Source organism: Gorilla gorilla, chromosome 20, assembly GCF_029281585.2.
Source record: "Gorilla gorilla gorilla isolate KB3781 chromosome 20, NHGRI_mGorGor1-v2.1_pri, whole genome shotgun sequence".
In the NCBI taxonomy this organism is placed as follows: Eukaryota; Metazoa; Chordata; class Mammalia; order Primates; family Hominidae; genus Gorilla; species Gorilla gorilla.
Window position 1 is genome coordinate 25,224,499 of NC_073244.2, and position 18,002 is coordinate 25,242,500.

General features: G+C 58.6%; 1 protein-coding gene across 1 annotated transcript; it reads right to left on the reverse strand.

Moving 5' to 3' along the window:
• Positions 1–1,515: 1,515 nt before the first annotated feature.
• On the reverse strand, positions 1,516–10,148 carry COMP (cartilage oligomeric matrix protein). Its single transcript, XM_055372211.1, has 19 exons — positions 9,924–10,148; positions 9,583–9,668; positions 9,295–9,346; positions 8,677–8,849; positions 7,885–8,022; positions 7,557–7,631; positions 7,310–7,468; positions 7,128–7,232; positions 6,930–7,037; positions 6,224–6,383; positions 5,281–5,399; positions 4,988–5,040; positions 4,714–4,895; positions 4,422–4,600; positions 4,247–4,295; positions 3,633–3,829; positions 2,932–3,104; positions 1,797–1,936; positions 1,516–1,704 (listed from the first exon to the last, which is right to left on the reverse strand). The coding sequence occupies exons 1-19, from the start codon at positions 10,000–10,002 to the stop codon at positions 1,658–1,660; spliced, it is 2,274 nt and encodes a 757-aa protein (XP_055228186.1). The 5' UTR covers positions 10,003–10,148; the 3' UTR covers positions 1,516–1,657.
• Between the last annotated feature and the right edge of the window lie 7,854 nt (positions 10,149–18,002).

Genomic DNA, 18,002 nt, shown 5'->3' on the forward strand with positions numbered 1-18,002 from the left:
CACAGCCTAAGAGCAGGGGCAAGACTCGGCCCCTCACTCACCCTGGGAGGCCTGCCTGGGCTACATGGACACCTGGGTCTCTTTCTACCCCCATTCACCATGGACCAGGGGCCTCCATTTCCTGGGGGCTCTTGCGGCATGTGATTTGGGGGTCCCTGGGACATTCCCCAGTCAGCTCCACCTGAGCCAAGTGTCCTGTTCCCTGTGGCCCTTGGCCTTCCAGGGTCGTGGCCAGGCAGGGGTCAGGCACCCCATACTCTTCCATGTGGCACAGGTGTCCACCCACCCCCACTGGCCACAGACACCATTCTCCCCCTGGGAGCAGGAGGTGGAGTAAGTTGTACCCCCAGGCCTAGGTGCTGGGGAGTTCCTGAGGGCATGGGTGGGGCAGGAGTGAGTGCCTCATGATCCCAGCCTCAGTTTCTCTCTTGTCACTTTCTCAGACCTGCAGGTCTCAGGGCCCCAGGCTCCTCCTGGGCAGGATGGGGGGCAGGGGCTGGGCCTTGGGGTGGTGCTGGCTCTGATGATTCCAGAGCCTGTATCCACCTTCTGGGCTCCTGGCCAGCACCCCACCCCCAGGAGCCAGGGACAGGTGGCATGTGTTGAGGTCGGGGGATGGCCCCCATCTCGAAGTGTTCTGGAATTTGGGGGCAACCCTTGCCCAGCCCAGCCATCAAGCACTTCTGATCTCCTGCCCACCAGGAGGGGACTTAGCCATGGCCTTGGCCAGTAGGCCTGGGGAGGGAGGGCTTTGGCAGCCAAAGTCCACTGGCCCTGCCGTGCCCCTGAGTAGGAAACTGTCCCCTAGGGGCTGGGTGGCCCCACTGATATATGCAAACCCGCCGGTCCGAGCCCTGTTCCTGCCTGTGCTCCTCTGTGCCCAGGCTGGCTCTCCCCCAACCCTAGCATGTATACTCTGCCACGGACGTCCCGTGGCCCATGATTGTGGGCGGCCGCAGCAGGCGGGGGCAGGCGGCTCAGGGCACACTCGGCCGTCCCTGCCCCATCCTCTGGCGGGGCCGCTTTTGTCTTTGTACCTTTGCATCCTTTGTAATGAAACGTAATAAAAATCCAACGTTTTCGTCACTGGCTCTTCCTCTTTTTTCTGAGCCCCTCCCTCCTCCCTCAGGGGTGACACATGGGCGTGGCAGGTGCACTGGCAGGTGCCTCAACCCTTCCGAACACACACACACACACCCCAGACCAGGCAAGGGAAGGGGTCCCCAAAGCTGGGACAACTGGGAACCTGCCCCCCAGAATCCTGGGGCGGACACCGTATCGGGGTCTCAGCTCTTCCATGGCTGGCATCCAGGCCTGTGACCATGAGGTGGTGGGTCGTGGAGGCAGACCCAGGGGCCTCCCCAAATCCCAAATCACAGTTGGACAGTCCCTGGCAGGCCACTGGCACTCAGCAGCAGCTGCAGCACTGAGACCTTGGTTTGGGGTTCCCTGGCCCGACCCTCCCTCAGAGGCCCATCCCTACTGTCTCCATGCAGCAAAAACCACAGCCGCCACTCCCCGCACACACACTTTATTTTGTCCTCTCTGAGCCCTTCTCACTTCCCCCTCAGGATGGCCACCCCTTGGGGCTGGGTGCAGAGCCCCCATCCAGCTGCAGTGAGGGTGGCCATCATCCGGCGGGTCCTCACCCTGGTCCCTAGGCTCGCCGCAGCTGATGGGTCTCATAGTCCTCTGGGATGGTGTCTGCAGGGAGAGGGCAGGCGGCTGAGGGCTGAGAAGGCCGGCAGGGCCTGTGTGCAGACTCCCCGCCCATGGCCCACTGGCCCTCGGCTCACCATTGCAGCGGTAACGCAGGTTGGCCCAGATGATGTTCTCCTGGGAGAAGCAGAAGACCCCCAGGCGGCCACCCCGCATGGTTGTGTCCAAGACCACGTTGCTGTCGGCCACCAGCTCAGGGCCCTCATAGAATCGCACCCTGAGGGTCAGACATGGTAAGGCGTGGGGGACCTGGGCCGGACCCTTCCCTCTCAGAGCTTCAGTGGCCAGCCCTGGAAGATGGGTACCGCTGACTGGGCTGCACTGGGAAAAAGTGAGGCCTCTGCCCTGGGCCTCAGTTTCCTGGTGTGGTGGACATCAAGGGCCCTGGACATAGTTGGTGCTAAACAGAGCACCTGGGCTTGCTAGCAGCATGGAATGGAGGCTGAGAAACAGGGACTGGGTGAGGCCCCATTTCTAGCTGGATAGACACTGTGTGCTGTGTCCTGGCCAGGGTCTCGCTCTGTCACCCAGGCTGGAGTGCAGTGGTACAATTACTGCTGCCTTAACTCCCAGACTCAACTGACCTCAGCCTCCCTAGTAGCTGGGACCATGGGCACGTGCCACCATGCCTGGCATTTTTTTTTTTTTTTTTTGAGACAGAGTCTCACTCTTGTCACCCATGCTGGAGTGCAATGGCATGATCTCCGCTCACTGCAACTTCCGCTTCCCGGGTTCAAGCAATTCTTCTGCCTCAGCCTCCTGAGTAGCCGGGATGACAGGGCCCCGCCACCACACCTGGCTAATTTTTGTATTTTTAGTAGAGATGGGGTTTCAACATGTTGGCCAGGCTGGTCTCAAACTCCAGACCTCAGGTGATCCACCCGCCTCGGCCTCCCAAAGTACTGGGATTACAGGCATGAGCCACTGCGCCTGGCCTAATTTTTTTCTTTTTTGTAGAGACAGGGTCTTACTATGTTACCCAGGCTGCCTCGAACTCCTGGGCTCAAGCTCAACTCTTGGCTTTCCAAAGTGATGGGGTTACAGGTGTGAACCACCACGCCTGGACCAGCATAGGTTCATTCTAACTGCCCTGTATCTTTCCTATTGTACAGATAAGGGGACCAGGGTCACAGAGCCCCTGCCTGGCCAGGGCACTCCCACCTGGGCCTGCGTGTCCCCAGCCCAGCCCACCACAGAGGGTGGAGTCCCCACCTGATGTAGCCCACTTGGGGCCGGTGCTGCAGGAACCAACGGTAGGACTTCTTGTCCTTCCAACCCACGTTTCGCGGGTCCTTCCACAGCAGCCGCACCTGGGACTCTGTGTCTCCTGTATGCCACAGAGCGTTCCGCAGCTGTTCCCCGGGGCCTGTGGAAGACTTCACAGCCTGCCAATACCCAGGAAAGGTGGTCAGAGATCTCGCGGGCCACCAGAGCCCCGATAGACACCTTCCTGGAGAGACAGTTGGGAGCAGCAGGTGGTGGGCAACCAGGGGGATCCGGATGAGAGACCCACAAGGAAGCCTTCTTCAGGGGCCAAATGGCAGCTTGGGGATAGGTCACAGGGGGCAGCAGTGGTCTTCAGGTTCATGAGAGGATTTGGGAGTCTGTGGACAGATTCAGGGTCTGGGAGGATGGGGGGCTCTGCAGAAGGACTTGGAAACTAAGGAAAAGTTTAGGGCTGTGCGAGAGGGTTTAGGGTCCATAGGAAGACTGGGGGGCCCTGAGAATGAGAATTTGTGCAAGGAACTGGGAGGATTTGGGGACTGCGGGAGCCCAGAGGAGGGCTGGGACAGCTTTGAGGTCCATAGTATGAGGCTAGGGGGCTGGGGGGCTCTAAGGGCTGTAAAGGGTTTTACGGAGGGTCATGGGAGGGCATGAGGACCGCAGAGGTCAGGCACGGACGGCCCTGGCACCTTGAGTTGGATGCCGGGCTCGGCCACAGCACGGAAGGGGTTCGCCTGCCAATACGTTTGCTCCATCTGCTTCCACATGACCACGTAGAAGCTGGAGCTGTCCTGGTAGCCAAAGATGAAGCCCGCATAGTCGTCATCCGTGACCGTGTTCACATGGAACGTGCCCTCGAAGTCCACGCCATTGAAGGCAGTGTAACCTAGGGATGGAAAGAGAGCAGTGGCCTTTCCGAACGCCAGCCCCAGCCCCCGGAACCTGGCACCCAGAATCCAAACCTGCCCCCTGGGTCCCGATCTCCCTGCAGACCTGCACCATCCCCACTCGCAGAGCCCGGACTCAGCCACGCCCCCATCTACCATTGACCACGCCCCTCCAGAGTCCAGCTTCACTTGGCCCCGCCCTTCCCGAGCCCGCCCCTCCTCTGGCCCCGCGCCTTCTCAGCCCGGGCCCGCCCATATAACCCCGCCCCTCTGTCCCCGCCCTTCCGTCCCCGCCCTTCCTGAGCCCGGGCCAGCCCCCTTCTGGCCCCGCCCATTCTCAGCCCGGGCCTGCCCCTTCTCTGGCCCCTCTCCCTGAGGCCGCTCCGTGCAGAATTGCGCTGCTCCCCGCTTCTCACCCACAGCCAGGCCTGGGTCGCTGTTCATTGTCTGCACGATCTCCCTTCCCTGATGGGGTCAAAGAAAGGAGGGCCTCAGGCTGGCCGTGACAGCCCTAGGCACCCCGTCCTCAGCATAGGCCTCACTGTGGGGGTTCTAGGGTCCCATCACCCCCCACGTGGACCCCGCTCCCACCTGGTTGAGCACCACCCAGTTGGGGTCAATCTGCGCGTCACCCTCCGGGTCCAGCACGACTGTCTGGAAGGCCCGGAAGTCGGTGAGCGTGACTTCAGCGTTCTCCGGACACACGTCGATCTTGTCTACCACCTTGTCTGCATCAAAGTCGTCCTGGCACACGTCGCCCACGCCGTCCCCTGAGAGGTGGGAGACCCCTCGGTGGGCTAAGGTCAGGGCCCGCCCACCGTAGACCCCGCGCCAGGAGCCCCCACTGGCCCCGCCCCCACCGCAGGCCCCGCCCCCGCCGTACTGTTCGCGTCCTCCTGGCCGGGGTTAGGCACCAGGCGGCAGTTGTCCCGACTGTCAGGGACTCCGTCATTGTCGTCGTCGTCGTCGCAGGCATCACCCTGGCCATCGTGGTCTGAGTCCTCCTGGGCGCTGTTAGGCACCGTGGGACAGTTGTCCCAAGAGTCCTGATGTCCGTCTCCATCCCTAGAGTGGATAGGTGGGATCCAGAGACAATGAGCTCTCCAGAGCGTTTTGTCAAAGGCTACCCGGACGCCCACCCCAGGTGGCCTCCTTACTGGTCTTGATCGCTGTCACAAGCATCTCCCACAAAGTCGTGGTCCACATCCGCCTGCGGAGGGCAGCATGCGGGGGTCCATAATCAGACAGAGGAAATCAGAAAGGCTCCCACCCAACCCAGCGGCACAGCCAAGGTCCTCCTGACCCCAAGGAAACCCCCACCGCAGGCTGCTCGGACCGGGAGGTCATTTCTCTGGCAGTGTGAAATGCTCTAAGCTGGGCTGTGGGCTGGGTAATCCAACTTGCAGTTCACCCAGAGGGCTTACCCAGCTGGAGTCTGGCCTGCCCTCACCTGATCCGGGTTGCTCTTCTGGGGACAGTTGTCACAGGCATCCCCTATACCATCGCCATCACTGTCCTTCTGGTCTGAGTTGGGTACCCTAGGGCAGTTGTCGGCCTGGTTGCGGATCCCTGCAGAAATCCACGGGACCAGAGCCCCAAGATTGGGACCAGGCCAGGATGACTTCATTAGGATGAGGCCAGCCTGAGGCTGGCCTGGAACAGAGTCCCAACTTCATGGAAGCTTTTTTTTTTTTTTTTTTTTTTTGAGACAGTCTCATTGTGTCACCCACGCTGGAGTGCAGTGGCATGATATCGGCTCACTGCAACTTCCACCTCCCGGGTTCAAATGATTCTCCTGCCTCAGCCTCCTGAGTAGCTGGGATTACAGGTGTGCACCACCACGCCCAGCAAATTTTTGTATTTTTAGTACAGACGGAGTTTCACCATGTTGGTCAGTCTGGTCTCGAACTCCTGACCTCGTGATCCACCTGCCTCAGCTTCCCAAAGTTCTGGAATTATAGGCATGAGCCACCGCGTCGGGCCCACAGGAACTTTGAATGGTCCCATCCAAGGGAAGGCTAGTGAGGGGGATGGGCTCTCTCAGGGTGGATCAGCTGGGTGCCCGTGTGTGCCACCCTGAGCCCCTATGTCCCCATCTGTAAAGTTGTCACCTCCCAGGTCCTAAACCCCAGGCTCGAATCTCTTGTCCTCTTAATTCCTGCCTGCGGCATTTGACACAGGGACCACCTTCCCTTCCAAATATCCCTGCGTTTTTCCTGGCCTTGCAGCCCAGCTTGCATTTTTCTGGCGCCCCACCATGGTCTTTGGTCCAGGGCGCCCTAGTCCAGCTTACCCCATCCGGCTTCCAAAACCAGCCAAGCCCCGCCCCGGAGCCGAATCCCGCCCTTCGGTGCCCGCCGCCTCTCCTCGCCCCCAACCCCCATCGAGCTCACGGTCGCCGTCGATGTCGTCGTCGCACGCATCGCCCCGGCCGTCCTGGTCTGTGTCCTTTTGGTCGTCGTTCTTCTGGGACCGGCAGTTGTCGCACGCGTCGCCCCACTTGTCCTCGTCCGTGTTGCGCTGGTCTGGGTTCCGCACCAGCGGGCAGTTGTCCTGGATGACAGGGTGGGTTAAGGATGAGATCAGGTCGAGAAGGCAAAGGTCACACTCCTCAGATTCCCAAATCTCCGAGGATGCGTCTCCTCCGCAAGGAACCTTTCGCCCCTCCTAGACCACGGAGGCCACGCCCCTCATCCAAGCCACGCCCCATCCCACTTCCCTAGGCCCCGCTCACAGCTCTGTCTTTTCTTTTTTCTTTTTCTTTTTCCTTCTTTCTTTCTTTCTTTCTTTCTTTCTTTCTTTTTTTTTTTGAGACAGAGTCTTGCTCTGTCGCTAGGCTGGAGTGCAGTGGCGCGATCTCGGCTCACTGCAACCTCCGCCTCCCGGGTTCAAGCGATTCTCCTGCCTCAGCCTCCTGAGTAGCTGGGATTACAGGCGTGCACCACTACGCCCCGCTAATTTTTGTATTTTTAGTAGAGGAGGGGTTTCACCATGTTGGCCAGGATGCTCTCCATCTCTTGACCTCGTGATCCGCCCGCCTCGGCCTCCCAAAGTGCTGGGATTACAGGAGTGAACCACCGTGCCGAGCCGTAGATCTACCTTTTCATTGGGGACCCCGTCCCCGTCGGCATCCGGATCGCAGGCGTCTCCGATGCCATCGCGGTCCACATCCTCCTGCCCTGAGTTGGGCACAGTCACGCAGTTGTCCTGGGGGCGGGCACAGAAGGTGTGAGGGGCGTGGTCATGAAGTCCCGCCCTCCCTCCTGCCCGGGCCCGCCCCGCTCCGCCCCCACCCACCTTACGGCACTGGCGCTCCGGGCAGCGCAGCTTCTCGTCCGGGAAGCCGTCTAGGTCAGTGTCGCGACCACAGAGGATCCCGTTGCCGGCCCAGCCGACGGCACACTGTGGGAGAGTGTAAGTGGGTGCCCTGGAGTGGCCGCCCCCCAACCCCGCCTCAAGCCCAGCCCGCCCGCACTCACCACGCACGACCGCGAGCCATCGCGCTCTAGGACGCAGTCTGCATGCTCGTGGCACTCGCTGGGCGAGCCGTCGGGGCAGAAGCGCTGTGCGCGCCGCTGGCAGCCGGACGCCTGGTCGCCCACGAAGCCGGGCTGGCAAGGGCCGCACTGGAAGGAGCCCTGCGCCGGAGCCGCCGGAGGTCAGCGCAGGCCGCCCGCCGCTCGCCCCACCTCCCGCGATCCTTTCTTCCTCCCCAGCGGGCCTTACCCGGGTGTTGATGCACACGGAGTTGGGGACGCAGTTATGTTGCCCGGTCTCACACTCGTTGATGTCCGTGCAAACCTAGGGGAGGGGAACTCAGAGGTCACCACCCCACGCAGACACCCCCGGACCTCCCACCTCCTCCACACTTCCTCCACACTTCCTCCGCATCCTGCCTCTCCCCTCCATCCTGCCCCAAACTGATCAGCCCTGGCGCAGCGGACCCCTCCTCTCCCCACCCCTCCCGCTGGAAGGAGGCTGGAAGAGGAGTTTACTGATAAAATGGACGCCCTCTTCCCTTCTGCTCCAAAAATGGGGCCCCCACACCCCTCACCTGCTTGTTGGCCTTGGCGAAAGCCAGCCCCACGCCCTCGTGGGTGGGGCCGCTGTACCCCGGCGGGCAAGCCTCGCAGCGGAACCCCGGGCTGGTGTTGATACAGCGGACTCGGGGGAAGCAGGGGTGGGCGTTGCACTGGGGGAGGAGGGGCCACAGAGGGTCAGAGGGCTTCGAGCTGGGCCCTGGGGGCCGCACCTCGTAGTGTCTCGGATGTGGAAAGTTCAAGGGCCATATGCCAGTGCTTGGAGCTCTTCGCCACGTGAGATGGAAGCAATTGTCGCAGGGGTCAGGCACGACTTTGCCTTGATGACGGCAAGGGCGCAACCGGGACAGGAGAGGAGAGCTGTTCCCTCATGGGCGAGGGGAGGAAGGATGAGGGCGGGCATCCCCAGCAGAGGGGGGCAGGGGTCGTCGGGGCGTGCGTGCCCGGCGGTGGCGGGGGGGTCTGGGCGTGCGTTCCCTGGCTGTGGAAGGGTCGTTGGGACTGGCGATCCCCTGCGGCGAGGAGGGTAGCTGGGGCGGACCACCCCTGGCGGTGAGGGAGTCGTCGGGGCGGGCGTCACTAGCTATGGAGGGGGTTGTGGGGGCGGGCGTCCCGGGTGGTGACGGGGATGGTCCTTGGGTTGGGCGTCCCCCCGCGGTAAGGAGGTAGTCTGGCCGTGCGCCCCCGGAGGTGAGAGGCTCTTCGGGGCGAACACTCCCAGTGGAGGAAGGGGTCTCCCGGGCGGCGAGAGATTGGGGGGCGGTAGAGGGAGCCGTCAGGGCGGTGGAGTGTCGGGGCTAGCGCACCTCGTTGACGTCGGTGCAGTGCGAGCCGTTGCCCGTGAAGCCCGCGGGGCAGGGGCCGCAGCGCGCGCCGCTCTCCGTCTGGATGCAGGCCACGCCGGGGAAGCAGAAGCCGGGCGCGCAGTGGAGCAGGGGCCGCACGCTGGGTAGGCCGGTGCGTACTGACTGCTGCATCCCTGCGGGGCGGGGGGGGAGACGCGGCGGGGCTGATCGGTGGCTCGCCCGGGGGCAGAGCCTATCATGGCCACGCCCGGGGGCTGGAGGCTTCCCCTTCCCCCCCACCCCCCGCCCCGGGGCGGCCCGAAATCCTGCGCTGTCCGCGATCCCGCCCCAGAGGCTGCGCGCTCTGACCGCAGGGTCTCCCCGGTCTCTCTCTGAGTCTCTGTCCCGATTTTCTGCCCCGTGGCGTCTCTCACTTCCCCAAAACTCTCGCACCGCCTCTCTCTCTTTTTGTCTCTGTATCTACACCCCCCATCCCATTCCCGTTCGTCTCTCCACCTCTCCGTCAGCCTCCATCTCCTTCCGTCTCTTTTCCTCCCCAGCTTTCCCTGGCTCTCTGTCTCTGTCTCTGTGTCTCTGTCTCCCGTCTCTTCTCTCTCCCGACCGCCCCGCCGCGCTCACCGCACGCGTCACACTCCATCACCGTGTTTTTCAGGAACGTGATCTCCCTGACCTGCAGGGGTGGGATGGAATCAGCGGGGTCCCAACCTCTCCTCATCCCTAGGGTCTCCCCTCTCTCTACCCCGGGGTCCCTTTCCACAGCCTCTTTTCGCCAAGGACTCCCTACCCGCCGACCCCCTTCCCTCCCCATCTCCTCTCCACCTTCTCGGGTACTTCCTCTCTCCTCGCTGGGAACTGAGACCCCCTTCCGTTTCCTGGCACTCCCTGCCCCGCACCCGGGCCCCGCACCTGCTGCCGCAGCAGCTCCCGCACGTCCTGCAGCGCCGCGTTGGTTTCCTGCAGTTCCCGAAGCATCTGCGGGCCCAGGTCTGAGCCTGCGGCGGCAGGGGACCTGGTGAGGCGTCATGGCGCCGGGGAATCCCACCACCAACTCCCACCGTCACAGCGAACCCGGACCTCCGACGCCCCACTGCGCTCCTCTAGTCTCGGTCCCGCCACCTGCTTTCTGCGCCCGGCACGTCCCCTACGAACAGTCCGTGAGCCCCAAACAGCCTGGACCCCGGGCCTCTCACGGGTCCTACAGTCCGTTGTGGGGCCGTGGGCACGGCGCGGGTGCTAACGCGGCTTACCCAACGGGCTCTGGCCCTGTCCGGACGCGCCGAGGGCAGCCAGGGTGAGCAGAAGAACGCAGGCGGTGTCTGGGGCCATGGCGGTGGCGGGGAGCTGGGTGGCTGCTCGTTTTCTACCGCCCACGAGGCCCGCGGGGCCTATTTATCCCCAAGGCACGGCCGGCCCCAGGGACGGCCCACCACAGCCCTGCCCAACGTCCAGCCTCAAGGTAAACAGATGGCGCTGGCCCCTGCGTTCAAGTCCCCGCCCGGAATGCCCCGCGAAGTCGCCCGCGGCTGAATCCGACATGGTGGGGAAACTGAGTCCCGGGGTCTGTGGAGAGAGCTGGTGGGGCAGGGAGTCAGGGGGTACTGCCCCCACTTTCATTCACTGTGTGTATGCGTCTGTGTGTGTGTATGTGTGTGTGTGACGGGGTGTGGCTGTATCGCATCCTCTTGCTTCAGTCTCCCATGTAGCTGGGACTACAAGCGTGCACCACCAAGTCCAGCTAATTTATTTTTATTTTTATTTTTAGAGACCGGGTCTGGCTATGTCATGCAGGCTAGTAGTCTCAAACTCCCGGCCTCAAGCGATACTCCCCACATAATTGGGATTACAGGATCCAGCCATAGCATTCAGCTCATTGATTGATTGATTGAGTGAGTGCTTGCTGTATGCCAAACCTGAGTTCCAGTTCCAAACAAGGCAGGCTCCATGGCCACGCTCTCATCTCACACTTGGGGAAACAGAGTCACCAGTGTCTGAAAAAATAGGTCCACCCACTATGGATCAGACTGACTGGCCCTCCACTCCTCCTGAAGTGCTTCAAAACTGGGTAAATTGCCGGGTGTGGTGGCTCACACCTGTAATCCCAGCACTTTGGGAAGCCAAGGCGGGCAGATCACCTGAGGTCAGGAGTTCGAGACCAGCCTGGCTAACATGGTGAAACCCCATCTCTACTAAAAGTACAAAAATTACCCGGGCGTAATTCCTCCCTTGCACAATGGAGGTAATAAGTTAATAATTATTAATTAATGATTAATAGTAATGATGATTATGATGATGAATGGAAAATAGGGGAGGGGCAGTTGAGACCGGGGACTCTCAATTTTCCTGCCTCTGTCCAAGGAGGCCGCTTCTGGCCCCAATGCTGGAGGGCTGCAAATGACTCCCCCCAACCCAACTCATTGCTGGTGTTCCCTCCCCTCCCCGTGGTCCCTCGGCTGGTGGAGGAGGGGACAGCGTTCAGGATCTTGCCCCAACCCCTGTCCAAGGGGACAGGCCCACTTGGTTTTCCAATCTGTGCAATGGGGTGTGAGGCCCCCATCTGGAGGGGAGCAAGTTAAAGGGCTCTAGCAAGGGGAGGTCCGAGGGTGGAGGCCGGGGCTTCTGTTTGTCCAGGCTGTGCCATACCTTCCAAACTGTGCTCCAGCTGCTGTGGGAATAGCCTGTAATAAAAATAAAAGTTACCGCTAACTGGCCAGCCACACTCTGGAGTTACAAAACCCCTTAACCTCCTGGAATCAGTTAACACTCTCCACTCCCACCTTCTAGTACTCACAGCCTCTATTCTATAGACAGAGAAACTGAGGCCCAGAGAGAAAAAGTGACTGGCCTAAGGCCACTGCCCGAGGGCAGGGATGAATCTAGACTCAGAGCCAGATATGTTTTCTGGGGAGCCTACAGAGAAGTCAGCGAGGGCTTCCTGGAGGAGGTAGCAAGGAGACAGACATAAAAGAAAAGGAGGACTTGGATCAGCAGAGGGAAAAGGTGAGGGCAGTTTTGGTGGAGGGAAGCATGTGAAGCTTGGAGGTGGGGACATTTCTAGACACATTAATTATTTCACAAACATCAAGGACTGTTGTGTGTCATGTCTCCTGTGCTGGGTGATGGGCACACAGGGTGAAGAAGCCAGACCCAGTCTCTCCTTCAAATGGGGAGCCCAGTGGGCTCATGGCTGTGATGGGACACACAGACAATGGTAGGAGCCCCCAGGAAATTGATCTGTTTGAAAGGGGATGGGTCAGGGCGGGCTTCTGGAGGAGGAGGGACCACCAAGCTGAGGACCGGATGATGAGGAGGACACAGGCAGGCAGAGGTAGCAGAAAGTCATTCCAGGTAGAGGAAACAGCACAGGCAAAGGCCCTGAGGCAGGAACCAACCTGGCCCGTTGGATGGACTGACCTCAAGGTGACAAGCTCTTGGGGCTCAGTGAGAAGCAGGAGATGAGGCTGTGTGTGAAAGGGCAGTGCTGGTGGTGTGGGGCTCCAGTGGTCTCCCGAGGGTAATGGGGAGCCACAGAGAGTGAGTGAAGAGAGACAGGCCTATAAGTGGAGTGTGGGTGGAAGCAGCTGGTCCCAGCCAGAGCATTGCCAATGAAGCCTGTCCTCAATAGTGCCTGCCCTGCCTGCTGCCTACATTGGGGCCATGAGCTCACCTCCTGTTTTCCTTGGCCTTCAGCACACCTGGGGGCCGCTCCTGGCAGCACTGGAATTCTCGGGAAAACCACAGCTCCAGTGGGGCCTGGGGGCTGGCATATGCTGCACACAGCTAGGACAGGAGCACATGGAAGCCAGGCCCCTGCCACAGGCCGGTCACAGTGCTGGGGCTTGGACACACGTGGCCTTATCCATGGCTGGGCCACGGGGAGTTGCAAGGAAGGGCATTCCAGGCGGAGGGAACTACAAAGGTGGAGTTCCTGAGGGTGTCCCAAGATCGGACAACAGAGGCCCGGAAAGGGGATGTCTGGGGTCACACTCCTGCCTCCTGGATCTTGCCAGCCCTGAAATCCCCCTTCTAGGCAGCAGTCCCCTCCTCCTGTGCACACCACACTTGCCTCAGATTACAGAATAACTCGCTGTAGGTGTCATTCTGGGCCTTTGTACCTGCTGTTCCCCCCACCTCGTACAAACTCCTCCATCCTTCAAGGTCCAGCTATAATGTCCCCTCCTCCAGGAAGCCTTCCCTGCTGATATTCTCCGGATAACCTTCCAGCCTAGCCCTGATCCTGGGGACTGTGAGTGTCTGTGGTTTGCTCTGTCCCTCCGAGCCTGAGGGGCTCCCACCCAGGGGCCTGGACTGGTGTAGAAAGGTTAGGTTGTAGGGTTTGGTGAGCCGGGACAGCATCCCTATGATTCGTGTTCATTACTATTCTTTTTTTTTTTTTTTTTTTTTGAGATGGAGTTTCACTTTTGTCGCCCAGCAGGAGTGCGATGGTGCAATCTCGGCTCACTGCAACCTCTGCCTCCTGAGTTCAAGTGATTCCCCTGCTTCAGCCTCCTGAGTAGCTGGGATTACCGGCACCTGCCACCACACCCAGCTAATTTTTTTATATTTTTAGTAGAGACGAGGTTTCACCATGTTGGCCAGGTTGGTCTCGAACTTCTGACCTCAGGTGATCCACCTGCCTCAGCCTCCCAAAGTGCTGGGATTACAGGCGTGAGCCACCGCGCCTGGCCATTACTACTTTTTATAATTAATGTAATGTCATTACTATCTTTTTTCTTTTTTAAAATAGAGATGGGGGTCTTATTATGTTGCCCAGGCTAGTCTCGAACTCCTGGGCTCAACAGATCCTCCTTCCTCGGCCTCTCAAAACCCTGGGATTTCAGCCACTGCACCCAGCCAACATTATCATATTAATCCTAGTAACCCCTGCCACCTCTGTGCTTGATATGGCAGAGAAGGGGGCCACACAGCCTGGGTTCAAATATTGGTGAGCATGGCCTTACTGTGTGACCTAGGACAAGTCACTTAAACTCTCTGTGCTTCAGTTTTCTCACCCATAAAATGAGGATGATCACTGTTGAGAGGATTGAATGAGCTGACCCATGGAAATCCTTCAGCCCAGCACCCAGCTCCAGTGCTACTAGCGTGCTTATTCCATATGAAATTTATACACCATGGGCCAGTGTGGTGGCTCACACCTATAATCCCAGCACTTTGGGAGGCCACAGCAGGTAGATCACCTGAGGCCAGGAGTTCGAGACCAGAGTGGCCAACGTGAAACTCCATCTCTACTAAAAATACAAAAATTAGCTGGATGTGGTGGCGCGTGCCTGTAATCCCAGCTAATCGGGAGGCTGAGGCAGGAGAATCACTTGAACCGGGGAGGCAGAGGTTGCAGTGAGCCGAGATCACATCACTGCACTCCAGCCTGGGCGACAGAGCGAGACCTTGTCTCAAAAAAACAAAACAAAACAAAAAAACTTATACCCTGTGCCTGTCGCTTATACCTCAGATCGTTCTTATTTCTATCTTACTCAGAGAGGAGAAGAGACAGTCTGAGGTCACACAGCCAGAATTAGAACTGAGGCATGCAAGACCCTCAAGCCCTTCATACCCGCCCTCTCTGTCCTTGCCACAGAAACAGAATCCAGCATTTCGCTGGCCCGAGCCCCTCATTAACTGGGATGTCTTCTCGGCCCAGGACCTCCTGGCCAGAGCATCTGGCCGGCGCCCCAGCCAGCCCCACACCAGGCCCCGTGGTTCCAGGAGCCCGGCCAGGCTGGGGAAGAGGGACGGGTGCCTGCATGATGGGGCCCCGGGGCCCTTCCTGGCAGACGCCTGCTCAGCCAGGAGACGTGTGGGCGCCCCGGCTCCCTGCCTCCCGCCCCCCCCCCGTTGCCTGCCTTTGTGAATGCAGAAGGAAAGTATGTTGTGAAGGCAGCCGCCCTGCCCTGGGCGTGCCGGGCTGTAGGCCCCCAGTCTGCGGAATTCATCAGGGCGGCAGGGGAGGGCAGCTTGGCGACCTCTGCATCCTCAGCCTGCCTTGAACTGGGAGAGACGTACTAGAGGCATCTCTCTAGAAGGAACAAAAGGCAGGGTGGGATGGGGGCGCTCTGAGCTTTGAAGTCCAGGAGACGCCCCCCAACTGGCCATATGACCTTTGGCAGGTGCCACCTCCTCTCCCAGTCTCCTTTTTTTTTTTTTTTGAAACAGGGTCTTGCTCTGTTGCCTAGCCTGAAGTACAGTGACAATCATAGCTCACTCATTGCAGCCTCCAACTTCTGGGCTCAAGTGATCCTCCCACCTCAGCCTCCCAAAGTGCTGGGATCACAGATGTGCACCACTGCACTCAGCCCCATTCTCCTTTTACTCAGTCCCTACCCCCACTGCATCCCAGGCTCTACTGGATGGCGATAAAGGAAGAAGACAACAATAAATACAGTGGCTACAGTTTTCTTGAGCAAGTGCCAAATGCTTGAAACCTTGCCACTCAGCTTTTGTGGGTTTTCTCTTTCTGTCATCCCTTAAGTCCCAGAAGGCAGGAATTTGTCATCATGGGAGACAGTGGGGCACAGTGATGAAGGTCTCAGTCTCTGGCATCAGAGCCTGAGTTTCATATCCCAGCTCTGCTGTGGTACATGAGGCAAGTTGCTTAACCTCTCTGTGCCTCAGTTTCTTCTTTTTTCCTTTATTTCTTCTTTTTTTTTTTTGCCACCTTCGAAAGTTTCTTATAATGTAAAATTTTACTTCTCAGGTTACTATACTGAAGAGTTGCTTCAGGAGAGAAAGAATTTCACAAGAGGCCGGGCGTGGTGGCTCACGTCTGTAATCCCAGCACTTTGGGAGGCCAAGGCGGGCGGATGACCTGAGGTCAGGAGTTCAAGACCAGCCTGGCCAACATGGTGAAACCCTGTCTCTACAAAAGTACAAAAATTAGCCGGGCATGATGGCGGGTGTCTGTAATCCCAGCTACTTACTTAGGAGGCTGAGGCGGGAGAATTGCTTGAACTCAGGAGGCGGAGGTTGCAGTGACCCGAGACTGCGCCATTGCACTCCAGCCTGGGCGACAGAGTAAGACTCTGTCTCAAAAAAAAAAAAAAAAAAAAAAAAAAAGAATTTCACTAGGAACAGATAGGAATTTCACAATATTCAATTGATACTGGTTTCTTTCTTTTTTTTCTTTTCCTTCCTTCCTTCCTTCCCTCCTTCCTCCCTCCCTCCCTCCCTTCCTTCTTCCCTCCTCCCTGTCTCTCTCTCTTCCTCTCTGTCTCCATTTCTTTCTTGTTTTTGAGATAGGTTCCCCCTCTGTCACCCCAGCTGGACTGCAGTGGTACAAACACAGCTCACTGTAGCTCAAACTCTTGGGCTCAAGCCGTCCTCACACCTCAGCCTCCTGATTAGCTGGGGCCAAAGGCATGTGCCACCACACCTGGCTAATTTTTTTTATTTTGTAGAGACAGGGTCTTGCTCTGTTGCCCAGGCTGCTCTCTAACTTCTGGGCTCCAGTGTCCCTTCCATCTTAGCCTCCAGGGTAGCTGGAATTACAGGCATAACACCTATATTTAATGAAGGTTTTGTGCAGTCAAATAAACTAGTGTCTGTGTTCTGAGGGGAGGAGAGTGCCTTCAGGGCTAACTGTAGAAGCTTTGTTCTCTCCTTCAGTCTCTCTGTCTAATGAAGTAAAAATGGAAATGTGTAAAGTTTTACGCAAGGTAACGGTAGCAGGAAAAACCAAGGTGAAAATAAGTACGAGAAGAATCCTCACCTCTTAGCGTCAGTGTAAGAATTGAATGAATTAGCGCCCAGAAAGTTCACAGCCGTTGCTTGGGAGGCGGAAGTGGGAGGATCGCTTGAACCTAGGAGTTCAAAACCAGCCTGGGCAATATAGCAAGACCCTGTCTCTAAAAAAAAAAAAAAAAAAAAAAAAAAAAAAAATTAAAATTAGCCAGGCATGGTGGTATGTGCCTGTAGTCCCAGCTACTCAGGAGGCTAAGGTGGGAGGATGGCTTGAGCCCAGAAGTTTGAAGCTGTAATGAGCTATGATTGTACCACTGTACCCCAGCCTGGGTAACAGAGTAAGAGCCCGTCTCAAGAAAAAGAAAGGCCCAGGCATGGTGGCTCACGCCTGTCATCCCAGCACTTTGGGAGGCCGAGGCAGGTGGATCACTTGAGGTCAGGAGTTAGAGACCAGCCTAAGCAACATGGTGAAACCCCATCTCTACTGAAAATACAAAAATTAGCCAGGCATGGTGGTGCATGCCTATAATCCCAGCTACTCAGGAGGCTGAGGCATGAGCGTTGCCTGAGCCCAGGAGGCAGAGGCTGCACTGAGCTGAGATCATGCCACTGCACTCCACCCTGGGGTGACAGAGTAAGACAGAGTAAGACTCTGTCTCAAAAAAAGGAAAAGAAAGAGCTGAGCCCTCAATCAATGTCAGCTATTAACATCCCCATTTTACAGGTTGGCAAACTGAGGCTCAGCAAGTCTGTCCTGTCTCCTCAATTTGGTCACTGGATGCTCAGAGAGGGAAGTCACCTCCTACCCCTGCCTAAGGCTCCAGGAGAGGGTCTCCCAACCAGGCTTCTGCAGTTCCCGCTGGAGAAGGTAGGGTGGGCTGTCAGCAGAGAAAGTGGAGAGTGCAGGGACCAGAGCACTACTGCAGTTCCTCAGTACCCCTCGTACCCCTCCCAGCCCCTACCTGGGCTCATTAACAGGAGGCCCTTGTTCAGGGGAGTGATGGATGGCGTGGGAGGCTGAGGGCGGGGTGTGTTTACCCACCGGTGGCTGCAGACAGGAGCCCAGGCCAGGGCCGGGCCAGTAGGGGAGGGAGGCTCCCAGGTAGGGAGGAGCCCAGCCCCAATACTGCTGCACGGAAAAGGGCCAGCTGGGCCCCTTCTGGAAACAGAGGCCAAGGGTCAGGGAGGCCATTCTGCTGGGGAAATTGGTGCCGAGAGTTGAACAAGTGAACAGGTGCCGGCAGAGCAGAGCCCCAGGCAGAGGGCACAGCAGGGGCAAAGGCCCAGAAGTGGGTATGTGCTTGATGTGTTGGAGGTTCCGCGAGGTGTCAGGAGTGGCTGCAGCAGGCGGGGAGGGGAAATGGAGGAAATCTTCCAGCTGTGAGCCATGTTTAGGCTCCATGGGCGTGTCCATTCCCACATCTTTCTGCACGCCAGGCCCTTACCTGGGCTGTGACTGCTCCCTGGTGCCCTGTCTGCTTTCACATGGCTCATTCCTCACCCCAGCTGGCTTTGAGGCTCCCGCTGGCCTTCACAGGCCCTTGGTGTGCTCCATCAGAGCTGTGACCGTGCTGTATGGGCACTGCCAGGTTACACGGGTCATGGGGCTGCCTCCTCCATCAGACTGAGCTCCA